This window comes from Ambystoma mexicanum, chromosome 9, assembly GCF_040938575.1.
Source record: "Ambystoma mexicanum isolate Mex_15411 chromosome 9, UKY_AmexF1_1, whole genome shotgun sequence".
In the NCBI taxonomy this organism is placed as follows: domain Eukaryota; kingdom Metazoa; phylum Chordata; class Amphibia; order Caudata; family Ambystomatidae; genus Ambystoma; species Ambystoma mexicanum.
In genome coordinates, this window is record NC_090931.1 from 953,243,431 (window position 1) to 953,262,408 (window position 18,978).

The window sequence follows — 18,978 nt, forward strand, 5'->3', positions numbered from 1 at the left end:
TGAGTTCAGGCCTCTGATTTAAATGAAATGGCTATTTCAAGAAAACCTGTTTGCTGCTTTGCAAAGTGAATGTGCATGTCACAGGCTTACTGCTAGGAATGAGCAGGTTACTGTAGGTACTGAGCCACGCGGGTGACTGATGCGCATCGCAGCCCTCCCTCCCAACTCTCTCCTCTCTCGCTCACCCCAGCATCAGTGTATTCCCTAACATTGCACGGTCCGCGGGGGCGGCGGGGCGAGGGGTGGTAGGCACGAACGTTTCTGCTCAGGACAAGCATGAGTGGTGAAAGGCCCTGGAGTGTTGAGGGGCGGAAGTTCCCTGAAGCGTGTTCCGAATGTCTGCTGTCCCACCAGACCTCTATTATGTTCTGTCCTTAGTGAGATGACCGGGAGCTGTGGTACAAATAGGAAAGCTTCTTTATTCGGTTACAGCGCCGGGATAGTTCAGCCCCCATGATACACAGGACACAAGCCTTGGGGAAGCTAAGGACATGCAGTAGCACAGCCTCTAGCTCAGCCAGCCTCTCTCCAACTGTCACCCATAGAAGACCCTCTCGCTCAGCTGTCATCCATAGAACACCCTCTCGCTCAGCCAACCTCTCTCCAGCTGTCATCCATAGAACACCCTCTCTCCAACTGTCATCCATAGAACACCCTCTCGCTCAGCCAACCTCTCTCCAACTGTCATCCATAGAACACCCTCTCGCTCAGCCAACCTCTCTCCAACTGTCATCCATAGAGCACCCTCTCTCCAACTGTCATCCATAGAGCACCCTCTCTCCAACTGTCATCCATAGAACACCCTCTCGCTCAGCCAACCTCTCTCCAACTGTCATCCATAGAACACCCTCTCACTCAGCCAACCTCTCTCCAACTGTCACCCATAGAACACCCTCTCGCTCAGCCAACCTCTCTCCAACTGTCATCCATAGAACACCCTCTCTCCAACTGTCATCCATAGAACACCCTCTCGCTCAGCCAACCTCTCTCCAACTGTCATCCATAGAACACCCTCTCGCTCAGCCAACCTCTCTCCAACTGTCATCCATCCATAGAACACCCTCTCGCTAAGCCAACCTCTCTCCAACTGTCATCCATAGAACACCCTCTCGCTCAGCCAACCTCTCTCCAACTGTCATCCATAGAACACCCTCTAGCTCAGCCAACCTCTCTCCAACTGTCATCCATAGAACACCCTCTCGCTCAGTCAACCTCTCTCCAACTGTCATCCATAGAACACCCTCTAGCTCAGCCAACCTCTCTCCAACTGTCATCCATAGAACACCCTCTAGCTCAGCCAACCTCTCTCCAACTGTCATCCATCCATAGAACACCCTCTCGCTAAGCCAACCTCTCTCCAACTGTCATCCACAGAACACCCTCTTGCTCAGCCAACCTCTTTCCAACTGTCACCCCCTCGCTCAGCCAACCTCTCTCCAACTGCCATCCATTGAACACCCTCTCGCTCAGCCAACCTCTCTCCAACTGTCATCCATAGAACACCCTCTCGCTCAGCCAACCTCTCTCCAACTGTCATCCATAGAACACCCTCTCGCTCAGCCAACCTCTCTCTGACTGTCATCCATAGAACACCCTCTCGCTCAGCCAACCTCTCTCTAACTGTCATCCATACAACACCCTCTAGCTCAGCCGACCTCTCTCCAACTGTCATCCACAGAACACACTCTCGCTCAGCCGACCTCTCTCCAACTGTCATCCATAGAACACACTCTCACTCAGCCGACCTCTCTCCAACTGTCATCCATAGAACATCCTCTAGCTCAGCCAACCTCTCTCCAAATGTCATCCACAGAACACACTCTCGCTCAGCCAACCTCTCTCCAACTGTCATCCATAGGACACCATATCGTTCAGCCAACCTCTCTCCAACTGTCATCCATAGAACACCCTCTCGCTCAGCCAACCTCTCTCCAACTGTCACCCATAGAACACCCTCTCGCTCAGCCAACCTCTCTCCAACCGTCATCCATAGAACACCCTCTAGCCTAGCCGACCTCTCTCCAACTATCACCCCCTCGCTCAGCCAATCTCTCTCCAACTGTCATCCATAGAACACCCTCTCAATCAGCCAACCTCTTTCCAACTGTCTCCCCCTCGCTCGGCCAATCTCTCTCCAACTGTCATCCATAGAACACCCTCTCGCTCAGCCAATCTCTCTCCAACTGTCACCCATAGAACACCCTCTCTCCAACTGTCATCCATAGAGCACCCTCTCTCCAACTGTCATCCATAGAACACCCTCTCGCTCAGCCAACCTCTCTCCAACTGTCATCCATAGAACACCCTCTCACTCAGCCAACCTCTCTCCAACTGTCACCCATAGAACACCCTCTAGCTCAGCCAACCTCTCTCCAACTGTCATCCATAGAACACCCTCTCTCCAACTGTCATCCATAGAACACCCTCTCGCTCAGCCAACCTCTCTCCAACTGTCATCCGTAGAACACCCTCTCGCTTAGCCAACCTCTCTCCAACTGTCATCCATCCATAGAACACCCTCTCGCTAAGCCAACCTCTCTCCAACTGTCATCCATAGAACACCCTCTCGCTCAGCCAACCTCTCTCCAACTGTCATCAATAGAACACCCTCTAGCTCAGCCAACCTCTCTCCAACTGTCATCCATAGAACACCCTCTCACTCAGTCAACCTCTCTCCAACTGTCCTCCATAGAATACCCTCTAGCTCAGCCAACCTCTCTCCAACTGTCATCCATAGAACACCCTCTAGCTCAGCCAACCTCTCTCCAACTGTCATCCATCCATAGAACACCCTCTCGCTAAGCCAACCTCTCTCCAACTGTCATCCACAGAACACCCTCTCGCTCAGCCAACCTCTTTCCAACTGTCACCCCCTCGCTCAGCCAACCTCTCTCCAACTGCCATCCATTGAACACCCTCTCGCTCAGCCAACCTCTCTCCAACTGTCATCCATAGAACACCCTCTCGCTCAGCCAACCTCTCTCCAACTGTCATCCATAGAACACCCTCTCGCTCAGCCAACCTCTCTCTGACTGTCATCCATAGAACACCCTCTCGCTCAGCCAACCTCTCTCTAACTGTCATCCATACAACACCCTCTAGCTCAGCCGACCTCTCTCCAACTGTCATCCACAGAACACACTCTCGCTCAGCTGACCTCTCTCCAACTGTCATCCATAGAACACACTCTCACTCAGCCGACCTCTCTCCAACTGTCATCCATAGAACATCCTCTAGCTCAGCCAACCTCTCTCCAACTGTCATCCACAGAACACACTCTCGCTCAGCCAACCTCTCTCCAACTGTCATCCATAGGACACCATATTGTTCAGCCAACCTCTCTCCAACTGTCATCCATAGAACACCCTCTCGCTCAGCCAACCTCTCTCCAACTGTCACCCATAGAACACCCTCTCGCTCAGCCAACCTCTCTCCAACCGTCATCCATAGAACACCCTCTCGCTCAGCCAACCTCTCTTCAACTGTCATCCATAGAACACCCTCTAGCCTAGCCGACCTCTCTCCAACTATCACCCCCTCGCTCAGCCAATCTCTCTCCAAATGTCATCCATAGAACACCCTCTCAATCAGCCAACCTCTTTCCAACTGTCTCCCCCTCGCTCGGCCAATCTCTCTCCAACTGTCATCCATAGAACACCCTCTCGCTCAGCCAATCTCTCTCCAACTGTCTTCCATAGAACACCCTCTCGCTCAGCCGACCTCTCTCCAACTGTCATCCATAGATCACCCTCTCGCTCAGCCGACCTCTCTCCAACTGTCTTCCTTAGAACACCCTCTCGCTCAGCCGACCTCTCTCCAACTGTCATCCATAGAACACCCTCTCGCTCAGCCGACCTCTCTCCAACTGTCACCCATAGAACACCCTCTCGTTCAGCCAACCTCTCTCCAACTGTCATCCATAGAACACCCTCTCGCTCAGCCAACCTCTCTCCAACTGTCACCCATAGAACACCCTCTCGCTCAGCCAACCTCTCTCCAACTGTCACCCATAGAACACCCTCTCGCTCAGCCAACCTCTCTCCAACCGTCATCCATAGAACACCCTCTCGCTCAGCCAACCTCTCTCCAACTGTCATCCATAGATCACCCTCTAGCTCAGCCAACCTCTCTCCAACTGTCATCCATAGAACACTCAGCGGCCAGCTCTCTCACTCACCACATTCTCACCACTGCCATGCATCCCAAGACGAGAAGGCAGGAAGAAAGCACAGACACAACGCATGGATTGTGTGAACTTTGGTTCACCTCTTATCTCAGTGTGCCCGTGCTATCGTGTCCACCACAGAATGCAAGTTTATTCCTCAGAAGGGTATGTTTGCCCACTCACACACCTCCACGCAGAGGCCAAGAACACGCACATGGATCCGAGGCCAGGTCCTGCTCTGGCCAGCCCCTCTGGTCTTCCAGGCCCCCCACGCTTGCTGTGTCTCTATAGATGCACAGCTAGAGGCCGTGTAGGGGCTTGGCTACTGCAAACAGGATGGGAGGAGCTAGAGTGCCCGTAGATGTAACACAACCAATGGCAGAATGAAGGGGGTCATGGCGTGCCCCCATTTTATGCACGAGCTACTCATGGCACGCAGGATAGGAGACTGAATATGGAAGTGCCGTTAAGCAAGTACGTGCCTGGCTCGCGCTGGAAAAGCGATACGCCAGGGACATTTCCCCGGACTCTTTTTGTTACCCGTTCCTGTCCATTTTCAGCATGCATTGAGTGCTATTGCTAACTGTTGCCTGTCTCTGTTTTTCTCCCCTCTCTCTCTGTTTCACAGGCTGCAGAGGAATGGAAATTTGTTGCCATGGTTATCGACCACATTCTCCTTGGAATCTTCATGCTAGTTTGCATTATTGGAACACTTGCTGTGTTCGCTGGTCGCCTCATCGAGTTAAATCAGCAAGGATGAAGCGTCGTGCACACCCTGCAGCGCGTCTCTGTGTGTCCGTTTGTTTGACTCGACTGTACTGAAGGGATCTCAGCAGTGGTCGACGTGGGCGAGAACTACCAAAATATAACCCATTATTCGCTCACAAGTCTTTAATCTGGGGTAGCGTTCATGTGGGTGAAGGGCTATTTCGTTGGCTTGTTTTGCTTCTTTCATTGCAGTTGGGCTTGTCACACTTGCACGCTCACACTTCTATTGTTTGCCACTAGAGGGGGCCGTGAGACTTCTGCTGATTAAAAACGAGACTGCATTATACAAGATTCAGATAGTCTCTTGCGATGGAATGGTTTGTCTCAGGGTCCAATATCAGAAGCAAGAATCAAAACACAGCTGATCGAAATGTGTTATTTGAAATGCAAGCTGAAAGCATTAGGGTGCCGTTATAAAACTCTGCTATGAATCTGGCGCTTAGTCTTTAATCGTGTGTTCGAACATGTATTTGTTTCAATGTAATAGACCTACCACCTGAAAATGTAATGTGCGAATTTTGCTTCCTTGATATATTAAACCATTTGGACTGGCTGAAGGAGAGGGATTCAGCCAAAAGCTGCGCGATCGTTATATCTGGGAGTGGTGGAGGGGTTGAGCATTAGGGGGAAGAGGCCTCTGGTTGGGGTGACCATAAACATAACTAGATTTCCATAATGTTGTCCTCCGAGGATGCGCTCTAACCCGCAACCTTCCACTACCAGCTGCATGGATTAACTGCTTGCACCACAGAGACAGGCTTAGAATCAAGTAGAGAGCAAGGCATGTGATGTCAAACAGAGCAACAGCTGCTTTCTTATGCAAGTGCCTTTTTTTAATTGAAGTTTGTTATAGTTGAGATGCTCAACTTTTCACACTAAGGGCCTGAATCATGGAATTTTTTGCACGGTTCAAAATGTCTTTGCACCGCTGAAAAGTGACTTTGCACTGCCGACACAAACCCTGCTTCATGGAACTGTGCAAAGTGTATTTTTGCAGTGCAATGACTTTGCACTGACTTTGCACTGCAAAAATACAATTTGCACAGTTCCATGAATCGGGGCTTGTGTCTACAGTGCAAAGTCACTTTGAACCGCGCCAACAATTCCATGAATCGGGCCCTAAATACCAGTAGCAGTCAAGTACACTGTATGCATATAACATTAAAATACATAATTAAATCAGTATTTCTTCTAATATATCATGCTTGTTATTTACGTGATTTTATCAACAGTAAAAACTGCACAATTTGTATGCAGATACTGTGGGGTTGAGTTGGAGGGTGGCGGCAAAGGTCTGTTTGTGGGGGCAGAAGAGGGGGGTGAGTGGGCTAGTCCGTCTTTTATGTTGTTGGCCGTCCTGGTTTTGTGTCTTGAAAACTGGTTACCCTAGCTGTGGTGGGTGGATGAAAGGAGATGGGGGCTGGGGGATGTGCTGGGGGGAGCAGAGTTTCACTTCAGACACCTGCATCTTGGCAACGTTTGGCTGATTCACGTCTTCACATAGAGGTTGTGCACTAAGAGGCAGCCTCACCTGAAGGGCAGATAATAGGTGGGTTGGCCTCTAGGCTGGACCTCACCCATTTGGCTGAGCAGCTACAGCGCAGGCTAGCGGTTCTGTATAGGCGGTGAAGTGGGGGTGTCACACAGAACAGTCTTTGTGAGCATCGAGCGAACTTGCAGCACTGCGCCGAATGCTCAACTCTGATCCAGTGCCTGTGTAACTCTTTTCAGGGTCGGCTGCCACGCACTGTAGGAAAGTAAACCAGTTCCAAAATCACACAAAATAAATGGTATCAGGAAATATTATCCCGATATATATATGGTCGCCGTAAATAATATCGCCGGGAAAAGGTTGTGGCGATATTATATGGGTGACCATATATATGGGGACAGGGACAAAAAAAAAATTGGGGGTTGCGGGGGTGTCCCCCTGATGTTCCATGCAATAATGTTGCCACAAAAACCAGCCATTTTTCGGCGATATTTTTGCCTGGCGAGATTTTTGTGGCGACATTATTACATGGAACCAAATAAACTAGATGGCGAAAGTGCAGGAGTCTTCTTTCTCATGAGAGATGTTGAGAATTGTGTATCTCAGTTGTGTGTGCAGTTTTGTATGCACACCTTTACACACATTAGGGCTGTGGGATTATTAAAACTGTGTCTTCGTTGTTATTTTCATATTTTACACCAGCATTTTACATTAGGAATGTGGTTTGTATTTCTACAGACATTAAAAGAAAGGATTATACATTTGACTCTACGAACGTTTCATCATTGATTACCTCACAACAATTAAATCTCCTCTTATTCATTCAGTCAATGGCATCGTCGTGCGGTGCTGCAGCAGTGAGGCCTATAGTCTGTGTGGGCATCGTGATGAGTGTTAATGAATTCAGTACATGTCGCAGGCTTCTGAAAGCTGCAGCATATGTTTTGCTGAAATCACTACTCGAATGAAAAGGAACCGAACATTTGTCCAGTGTTGATATGAAATTTCGGTACATTTTCTGCAACGTTCGCTGCAGTTCCCAAGGAGCAATTGATGATGGAATAACTCTGGTACACAACACATATAACAATTGGAGTAGGCAATTTTATCCAAGTTCCAAATAAATGGTAAGAATCTATGAATGGCGGCAGTTCCTACATATTGCTGACCTTTGACAGCATAGATGGCACACTTTTAACACAGACCATATTAACACAGGGCATGTCGTTTTCACTCTTGGGTTGATTAAGCTAGGTATACAGTAGCACTGCCCTCTTAGACAAAGACAATTTCCTGGTGAAAAAGTTTTGCCTTTGAGCTAATTTGCATACCCACAATGCCCTACTGTTGTGGCTCAGAACTGGAGGTGAACTTCCAGTGATGGCTATTAGGTGGCGTTGTGGAATGTGTGACTTGGCTCAAATGGACTTTCCTACATATATATTTCGGAGACTTGTGGATCTGCTTAAATCACATGCTCTGCATAGGCCGACATATAGTGGTAGCTGCAGAGTATTACATTTTTTGTTTTTGAAACTCGAAAAAGGAACGTCGACAGGGCATGTCAATAATACTATCCCCAGTGTGAAGTCAACTGTACCCATGGTTCTTCACGCATCGAGGTCCCTCAGATTGTTTTTTTCTGCAATCAGAGTCGGATGCATTTCACAGAGTTCCTTCTGGCTGACGCCATTACTTATAAAAAGTTGAAAGTTAGACTTTCTTTCTGTCCTTTTGATGACGGTACACCATAAGACCTCCAACAATAGCTTCTCGAGGACAAGACCATTCATTGACGACAGCGACCCCATCTCAACGAACTTTGTCTGCGGCCTATGTAGGCCCCAACCGGCCTCAGGCCCATACAGTAGGGAGAGTGGGGGGAGGTCATAATCCATCTCATTTAGAGAATGCATATTCCCCTATACTTCCTCTTATTTCACCTGACTGCTATCTTTGCACACTATGGAAAATACATCTTTTACATTCTGTCCTTCATGTAACAGGAAGTTTCCCTGGAAGGATTCACACAGAGTGTGTAACCATTGCCTCCCTAGGGATCACTCAGAGAAACAGTGCAAGTCCTGCAAACTGTTTTGGCCAAAAACTTTAAAAGACCAAAAAACTAAACGTTGGGCCCACCACGCCATGCAGGCTGAGGCCATCATAGACGTCGGGGGAGCCTCTGGCGCTGGCAGCATCGGCACTCTAAGTGACGCCGAGGGCGATCGGGACCTGATGGTTTCCTGCATGCAAGCTCCCGACTCCGACAGGCAGGCCAGCGGTTCTGCTATGGCGTTGACACCCGGCGGCTCAAGCACTTCCACTGCACACCATGCTAAACACACCCCCCATGGCCGATAGTCGACCACGTCGCCGACCGATAAGCCACACACGGTGCAGAGTGGAAGGTCTGAAAAACCACTGTCCTCTGGGCCATTACGTTAGCGATCACAACACGACAGACCCACAAAACGGACATCAATGTCCATTTCCGTCACTGCAACAAAATCAGGAAATCCCTCGGTTTCTGGTGAACATACGTCGAAAGACGTGATGACGGCTCCCGCAAAAAATTCAAAAATGAGTGAACTCATAAAAAAACACATCTCTGACACCCTAATTAAAACAAAGACATCAAAAAACATTCAATCCTCGATGCACCTACCCTCAAATTCACTGGGTTCTAAGGATAGAAATACTCAACCCCTAAGGATAGCTTTTCAAAGGCAATGCACCACAAGCAGCCCCATGCTCCAGAGCCTTTGCCTGCACCTGCCCCAATAGTGTTACATCCTCCCAATGGACACCAGAACAGTTTGATAGGGTTATGAAAAGAATGTCTAGTTTTGTTGATTTTCTGGATCAACACCCAGAACAATTTACCAACCTCCAGGGCTCCCTCAAAGCGAAGCGGCTAGCAAACAACCCGAGCCAAAAGAGCCCGCCTGGCCCTATCTCAACCTAGTACATCTACCTATCAAATTGTGTCTGATGACCTATACTATGACGACACTCAAGGTTCCCAAGAACCTGGCTCATTAGCATACCAGGGAGACCAAGGGGACATGGAGGATGCAGATAATTACTATGACGATTATGATGTATACATTATCCAATCCCCAGACCATACTGACCAACCAGTGGCTGATACCCCTGTAGACAACCAAATGCAGTATAACAATCTTCTCTTAAAGACTGCATAACACTTTAAGATCGATACCAGGAGGCTCAAGTTGATAAAGGCTTCATAGAGGACATACTTGGGGATGAGATGTCTGCAGCAAAATTCATCCCACTGCTCCAATCAATCCAAAGGCGGATTCCACCTTCTTTGCTTACCCCCAATCTGACAAGTGCGGTCAATCCATGCATAGAAATATTTTTAGGCCAGCCCCATCGCACCCATTGTATATCAGGGGACAGCTAAAGCCCAATTCTCTAGTAGTGACCACCACAAGGAAGAGAGTGGGCACACCCTTAGCCTCCGCCAAAGCCCCTCCGGACAAGGAGAGTAAAATGTTTTACACCTTAGGCAGGAAAGTGGCTTCCTCAGCCGCCTACCAAGTGAGGATAGCCAACAATATCACAATGCAGTCCAGCTACGACTGTCACAAGTGGGATGAAATCTAACAGCAAATAGATTAGGTCCCAGAACCCCTAAAGACGTAACTGCTACAAACAGTTGCTGAAGGGAGACAAGTAGCAAGCTGCCTCCTTAAAAATAATTTGGACACAGCAGACAATGCGGGGCAGATTGTGGAAGAGGGTACCCTCATCAAACGCCATGCATAGTTACGTCATTTCCTTTATTTCAAGTTGGAGATCCAAGCCACCCTTTTGAACATGCCCAATGCATTATTCGGCAAAGCGGTCGAAGGACGCTCTGAAGAGCGCCAAGGAGGAATATGACACCCTCAAGTTCCTGGGCCAACTCAAAAACAAACCATTTGTTCTAATACACGCTGGTTTAGAGGACAGAGCTCCCAGCAGTCTTCCAACTACAACCAGGGACAGAGTTCATCCTGAGGTGCCTCACAGGGGCAATCCTCCCAACATCTTCAAAGGGACCACAAAAGGTCCAGAAGTAGAGGTTGATCCTCCTCCTTATGAGGGGGCTCCACCCCTTCCTAAGTAATGACCACCCGCTACAGGTCCCCTCCCACATCTCCACAATAGGAGGATGTATTTCTCACTTTGCACACGCATGGGAGGGGATCACATCGGACAAGAGGGTACTTTCCACTGTGGCAGGGTGCTATTGCATAGAGCTACTAGAAACAGTAACCACCCGCCAGGACAAAGACAAACTACACAGGAAGAACAGCACATCCTACTAGAGGAAGTGAAGGCACTGCTTCTAAAAGACGCCATAGAAATCGTCCCTGCAAAACAGGTAAACAAGGCCATCTATTCAATGTACTTCCTTGTGCCAGAGAAGGACCTAACAATGCACCCTGTCCTAGACCTGCACTCGGCAAACACCTATGTCAAGCCACAAAAATTCAACATGACAACGCTACAAGAAGTAATCTGACTGCTAAAGCAGGGGATTACATGGCAACCTTGGACATGAAAGATGCATACTTTCATATTTCAATGTTCCCAGCACACAGAAGATTTTTGCGTTTCAAAATAGCAAATGAACACTGCCAATTCAAAGTGCTATCCTTCAGTATAGCCTCTGCTCCAAGGGTATTCACCAAGGTACTAGCGGTAGTGGTGGCACACCTATGCAAGGAATCAATCCCAGTGTATCCTTATCTGGACGACTGGCTAATAACAGGGGAATCCCCTCAAATTTGCAAGCAAAATACCCAAAGAAGAATCAATCTGCTGTTCCAATTGGGATTCTCAATCAACGAGAAAAAAATCAAGTCTCGTTCCAAGCAAGACCAAACAGTTTTTAGGAGCTATCATAAAGACTGAAGAGGGCCCGTCAAACCAACGATTGCAAAACATACTGCTGCAAATACCTCACTATCTAGCCGGTCAGCAAATAACCGTACGCAAAGCAATGCGCTTGCTCGGGATGATGGCTTCATGCATTTATCTGGTTCCGCACGCACGGTTGCTCATGCGCCCAATGCAAGAGTGGTTAGCGAAACAGTTGTCTCAGGCTAGGAGTCAGTGGGAAGATCTAGTGGTTGTTTCGCTAACCTTAGTACAAGCGTTATGCTGGTGGACAAAGGAAAACCTGTTAAAAGGAAAACCATTTCACAACTCCACAGTGCAAGAAACTGTTACAACAGATGCAACAGTCACCAGGTAGGGAGCCCATTACCTTCACCACACAGTGCATGGCCTGTGGACGCAGATCACAGCCCAAAATCAAATAAACCTTTTGGAACTGCTAGCAGTGTTCAAACCCCTACAAGCATTTCAAGTGCACCTAGTGGGTCAAACAGTACAAGTCCTAACAGACAGCACCTGTGCTATGTTTTATATAAACAAGCAGGGAGGCACACACTCTCCAAGTCTGTCCAGGCGAGCCCAAAAAATTTGGAAGTGGGCACTGAAGCGGAACATGTTCCTAGTGTCACAACACGTTCCAGGGGAACTCAATTCTATAGCAGACTCATTAAGCAGACATCCCCTACCCAAAGAGCATGAATGGCAGCTTAGCAGAAAACAAGACTAAACACACAATACCCGGACTTCGAATCCAGGTTTCCCCAACCCAGATCCAAGGGGAATGTCCTGTGGATGAGCTGGCCAGGAACATTTGATTACGCTTTTCCCCCAACACCACTCCTGAGCAGGATAGTGAGCAAAATGCACCTGGAACAAGTAACCCTAATTCTGGTGGCGCCAACGTGGGCGCGACAACCTTGGTTTCTGCATCTGTGCAAACTGGCGCTGTGCGATCCAATCAAACTCCCATGCCCCTACAGCATGCTCACCCAACACAGAGGGACAACCTTACATCCAAATCCTCAATCTATGAACTTGGCAGCTTGGTGCCATGAACCTAGTGAGAACACAAGGCACATTCATGAGAACACAAGGCACACCCTCACATGGTAATATAGGAAGGGACTGGACAATCAGGATGGCTGGCTGGTGCAGGCGTTTATTAGAAAGCTACTACGACCCACATCTACATGGCCGCCAAGCTCGGACCTGCTGTGGAACTCAAGATGGTCCCCAGCTACCCCGAGTGCCTGAGATCCCTGGTGGACAAGTGTTACAGGGTGCAGCACAAGGCTATAAAAACACGCCCGGGCCACAACCTGTGCTTAGCGTTTCTTCGGCTACCTGCAAGAGTTGTGTAATGCTTACCGCTCCTGCTTCCACGTGCATGGAGACTCTAACCTTACCAGTGTACACTCAAACTCATCTGTGTTCTGAATCTGTCTCTGCATCTATACTTACCTGAAGACCTTATCGACCGAGCTCCGTAGCAGCCTCAGTTCTTGATACTTACTTGGAATCTTCGCTGATCGGGTCCCGTGGCAACTTCAGCTCCTGAAACAGAGAAACTGCATTAAAAGTCTGAAGTTTAAAGACAATGCCCACCCGAATTCCCCATTGAGAACGCGCTTACCAGTACAAGCTGTCAACCGACTGGAATCCTGCTTGGCTGCTGCTCCAATCATTCTGCGTGCAGCGGTCCAGTCCGGAACGGCCTTTCGCATATTCCATAACCTGCAGAAAAGAAAGGAGAATGAGACTTGTTCATGCGCACTGTGCCATCGGGTAAGAACAAACAATACCAAACAAGCCGTGCTTCGCGCCGCAAGCTGCCAGAACTCTAGAAAGAACACAAAGCAGCGCTATACAAAGACTTCACTCAGCATCTCGTATGCTGCAGCTGGCCTGGGCAACTACTCTCAGTGAAGCAACTGGAGTCGGATGCTTACCTGGCACCTTCAGCCTTCTTCTTCTTCTAAACACAGTGAGCACAACCGCCTGCGCGCCAGCCAGCATACCTAAGGGATGCATACAGGGGAGGTGGGGGGAAAGTCGGGAGGCACATACTGAATACTTACACTTGCTTGTCCTTAGGTCTCCATCCAGAACCCCTTGCACACCTTACCAGAGGCTCAGGATCCTACCGGGCCACTCCCAACCACACTGGTCACTGGGCTACAGTTCTTCAGTGAGACAGTGGGGAAGGAGTGGTTTGGGTGTCCATCATAACCAGTTCATCCAGTCGTGGCAACTCTTCGGAACAGTCCGGACCAGGCACTCCTGCAGGGCACCAGAGGTAAGCGTTACACTTAGCTCCTGAAGTCATAGAGTTTGGCATTTAAAACGACCTCAAAGGTGTATGGAAATCCTCAAGAAGGCACGTAAAACAGACACCAGACACTGTTATTTTAACAAATGGAAAATATTTGTAATATGGTGCCAGTCAAATGATGTAAACCCTATCGAATGCACTCCATCGCACACTTTTCATTACATGCTCCACTTACTAGACTACGGCCTAGTATTCAACTCCATCAAGGTTCACCTAGCGACTCTATCCACGTGCACGACTTCTCAAAGCAAGGTGTCCTGGTGGAAAGTCCCTGTCATTAAGGCATTCATGGAAGAAGTAAAAAGGCTTTACCCCCCATTTTAAACCAACCTCCGGGGTGTGATCTAAATGTGGTACTTTCAAAGCTCACAGGCCCCCCTTTGAGCCTATGTACAAATCCAGCCTTAAACACCTAACATATAAAACTGATTTTCTGGTGGCCATCACCTCCATAAGAAGAGTCAGTGAACAACAAGCTTTGTCAGCGTCTGGCCCTTTTCTTTGTTATCCACAAAGACAAGTTGGTACTAAGAACACACCATAGGTTTTCACCTAAGTTCATATCTAAGTTCCATGTCAACCAGTCCATTGAACTTCACACTTTCTTTCAAAATTCTTCTAAGTCAGCTGATAAAAAAAACCTCCATACATAGCTGTAGGTAGTGCAGTCCATTACTATGTAAACAAGACAAAACCACTACAAAAAGCAGAGCAACTGTTTGTCTCCATGGCACCTGGCAGAGAAAGTGATCACGTTTAAAAAAAACGCCATCAGAAGATGGAAAATGAAATGCATACAGCTCTGCTACTTGCTATCAAATAAAACTCTGCCTTTCACGCCAAGAGCTCACTCTTTCAGGGGTGGTATCCCTACATAATATCCCCACCAAAAATATCACCGTAGATATGGGCGTTTGGTTCACCATAGGCGATATTTTTGGGGGGGATATTATGTGGGAGCGCGGGTGGCGGGGGTGTCCCCTGCAGGATCCATGTGGGAATTTTGCCGCAAAAATATGGCGATATTTTTGTATCGTAATATTTTTGCGGCGGAATTAACACATGGAACCCCAGGGGTATAGTAGCTACTTTGGCCTTTATTGCAAACATCCTGCTGGATGCCATTTGCAACGCAGGTACATGGAGTTCTATACATACCTTTACTCAGCATTACTGCATTGACACACATTCTAAAGCTGATTCACAGGTGGGACAAGCAGTGCTAAAACATCTATTTGCCACTGTACCTTCGCACAACCCACCACCTTCTCCAGACACTGGTCGCTAATCTATGAATAGGATGTGATCTAAGCAGATCCACAAGCCTCAGAAGGGATACATTACCGTAATCATATTTCTGATGCTTGTATCTGCTTAGATTCACATGTGCCCACCCTTCCTCCCCTGTGGAGTAGAAGGTGCATAGACGTTTTCTGGCGTTATCTAACGTATCTGCTTTATTAGATCTGTACTCATGCTACACTTCATGCTACCTCATGTCAGAAACAAAACAATCTGAGGGACCTCGACGCGTGAAGGACCATGGGTACCGTGGACGTCACGCTAGGAATAGTATTACTGGCAAGCCCCGTCGATGTCGCTTTTCAGGTTTCAAAAACAAAAAATGTAATACTCTGCAGCTACCACTAGATTTCGGCCTATGCATATCATCTGAATCAAAGCAGATACAAGCATCAGAAATATGATTACGGTGAGTAATGTATCATATAATATATATGGATTGTATGTCTCTTCTAATGTATAGTTATGCATAGTGATTCGACCAATATGTGAGGCACCCGCAAGGGTTATACACAGCCTCATGTCACAGCATCTGGGCGCCCGCGAGGGTAACACACTGCCCATTAATATCAACATTTTTTGAAACTTATGATATACAGAGATCAGAGTGGGATAGAATACATATTAGAGGCACCCGCAAGGGTTAAGTACCGCCTCTAGATTTAATTCCCTATCACTTGCGATTTTGCAATATGCACTTTATACTATGCACTTTATTGATAGCACTCAGCACTTTATCAAACAACCGTTTTTCAATGTTTACAAAGCATGCAGCACTTTATTACCGATACAACACCTGCATATCTCAATTTTGATATCTGCAACATATATGTTGGAATACAATTTTTTGAGAGCACACTTCAATCCATGTTGAGACAATGTGTCAGTCCACTTGGGCCGAATTCAACATACCCAGCACAATAGAAAACGGTGTACGATTGTCTTACCTAATTTTATTGACATTGGCAAATACCAAGATGAAACCACATGATTTAATATCAGTGATTCAATATCAGCAATCTCAGGCTTTCTGTCCATCCCTTACCCACTTGGGACATTTGGTTTGATTAAACAAACATGTTTCAAACCGCTACACTGTCTATGAAAATGCCGTGTCTCTTTTAAATGCACTGAACTGTGTTGTTATGCAGGTTCTAACATGGCTGCATTTTTGCCTACCACTTGTTACCTTATCTTAGTGCAAAACATTGAAAAAGGACTCATATACTTGTCTATATAATACCATAGTCCTCTCTCTATGTCACTTACCTGACGAAGCCCGAGTAGGGTGAAACGCGTCGTTCCTTCTTGCACCTAAGACCGTTGCTGCCTCTTTTGTCCATGTATCTTAAACAATAAAGGACACTTTGACTGCACGGAATACAAGTCTGTGTGTGGATTTATTGAAGACATCCAGCCTTTCGCTTCGACCACAGCCGGACTGCCGATGTAATCCGGATTGGTTCCCAGTCCTTTTTTTCTACATTCATATATATATATATATATATATTTATTGAAGCTCCTGGGCTTTGGCCAGCATCGTGTGGCTCTCTGTTTCTGGAGTGGCTGGCTTTCTTGCTCAGGTCTCTTAAAAAGAACAGGGGGTTCCACAAGGGTAACACTGAGCAGTGGCCCTAAATAAGAAAGAATAGGAATAACAAATAATTTGTATTTATGGAATTGTATACTATAATTGCTAGTCTCATTAAAGGTTTATTTCAGGAACACTTCAGGGGGTGAGTCGCTGATTTGGCCTGTTATTAAACACCTCAAATTTACAATACAGACAAAAACTTCCAAAAGCACTTAGAGTAGAGTAAGCATCCATTTCAGACTATTTCTCAAGTTGCAATTATAGCATTTATTTTTGCGTTGTCTCTGTCACGATAATCACAAGACATTCCATCTCGGTGTCCTCGGTCACTTGACAAACTCTTTGTGCCTAAACGCTTGTGTACAGTGTAGAAATGTCTGACCATAGCACATGAAGTGGCCCTTGATTTACTTGTTCCACAAGTAATACATTGTTGTAATGTGTCTATATTTCCTATCTCCCTGGCATGCTGTTCAGGATGTTAATTTGATTGTATGAGGTAAGGAGTTCCTAGAGTATGGGATGCCATGTGTGTGTGCTGCTTTCCCTGCGCTACTCTAAATACTACTCTAAATTGTTTAATACACAGTTATGAACCCTCCCTATGGTATGTATTTTGCCAACCTCTGATGCCTGAAAAGTAGATCCACACAGGCTTGACATGTGGCCAACTTTGCTCCAGACCTGCAAATGAACTGGCCTGCTGTTAAATCTCAGTTACCAGTTTAATGGTATCCACTACAGAGTGTATGTAATCTGCATTCTGACTTTGAGGACATTCAGACATGTAATTGCTCATTTTACTATAGCCGGTCAGATAGCTATACTGGTTAGATAGGTCAGTGGGTTGAGCGCTCACTGCTGCGATGTGTGTGTGATCTGCAGGTTTGAATCGCGGCAAGGCCAACTCATCCTTTTATCCTTCTGAGGTTGATAAATGAGTACCAACACAGGTTGGGTGATATTGTATGTATATTTGTTCTATATAAACTAAAGCGCTTAAGCATTATCATGTGGCTTTGGACATCTGCTCACATTCACAGTAATATGGCAATATGGGCCTATCCACACTGATATTAATGATACATATGGCGATCAATTCTTGTATGCAATGTATATCACATTACAATGATATCGTAACAATATTTTTCGTAGTGTACTTAGGAACAATGCTATGTGATGACACTTCCAGTTTTGTCAAGGGTTGAAAGGTCATGTTCTGTTGCTTCCTGTGATGTGACTTTGGGGTGGGGTCAAATGACATCACGTCGTGTGATATCATCTGAGGTCAAAGGTCGTGTGATGTCACGTCCGCTACCCATGGCATTTTTGTGAAATGACATCCCTGGTTCTGAGGCCGTTAATCCATTACCAGCATGCTAGCGGTGAACGAATTTGCTGGAATCACAGCAGGTTATTCTGGCAGACTCGAAATGAGGATTGGTGTCTTTAGGATAGGTGACATTTTTGGATTTGCCTATTCAAACGAATCTGCACACTTTTGTAAAACATCACAGAACTGACTCGCCTCCTGGCACTGGTACATGCCTGGTTGCCAGCTGGTCTCGTTATATATAAAGCAAGTTAGTGTCTGGGTATTTAATCCTGTGCACATCTGGTGGCAACTCCTGGATAACTGACATCCATGTACTACACAGCCTGGCCCCAGCCAGAGCAAATCATGGCCCTGTCGGCCAGCGTGGACCTCAAAAGCCTGAGGTTGATACATATTGTGTTACTTATATGCGTGATCACACATAATTGCGACGGCCGAAAATGTGGACTTTTTATTTTTTTATTAAACCCCCTTTACACCACATAGGTATGCGGGGGGAGCCTCCCCCCCCGCAACCCCCACAAATGTCAGGCATTTCGACCGTAGCAATTGTGAGGGCGACAATTTGGTCCATTTCCCTGTGCTTACCTGCACTTTATATGATTGGACACTGTGCCATTGAGATGTGCATCTAATTAATATGCAAATGTGAGATAATGGCACTATGCCAATATTCCCCAGTAAAGGAAAATGCAATTGGCTCCCAGTTCCTCAACATGGTTCAGCTGCTCACATCCTGCTTATCACATGATTGGCAGAAAAGAAAAAACACACGTCAGTCCATAAAGTAATCCCGTTCTGCCCAAACAGGCAGAAAACGACCAGAGATGTGTACTTTACCACAACACACAATTTCTTTTGTCTGTGCACAACTTTCTGCAAAAACAAAAGAAATTGTGTGTTGCTATGATTACAGACATTCCATTCCGAAACAAATACCGACTGTAGAATTGTTGAAACCACACCTGGGATGGAAGGGCGCTGCCCTACCAGAACCCCAACACGCGCAGCAGGACAAATGCTACTTTTTTAAAGTTGTGTTTTTTACAGTTTTCCGTGTTGGGGCGGAAGGGTC

General features: G+C 47.0%; 1 protein-coding gene across 1 annotated transcript in view; it reads left to right on the forward strand.

Moving 5' to 3' along the window:
• The window catches only part of CHRNA1 (cholinergic receptor nicotinic alpha 1 subunit), a 110,266-nt gene extending 104,752 nt beyond the window's left edge, over window positions 1-5,514 (forward strand). Inside the window, exon 9 of the mRNA XM_069616146.1 lies at window positions 4,794-5,514. Within this exon, the coding sequence (XP_069472247.1) occupies window positions 4,794-4,925 (132 nt within the window). The 3' untranslated portion in view covers window positions 4,926-5,514. The remainder of the gene's footprint in view (window positions 1-4,793) is intronic.
• The last annotated feature ends 13,464 nt before the right edge of the window (window positions 5,515-18,978 follow it).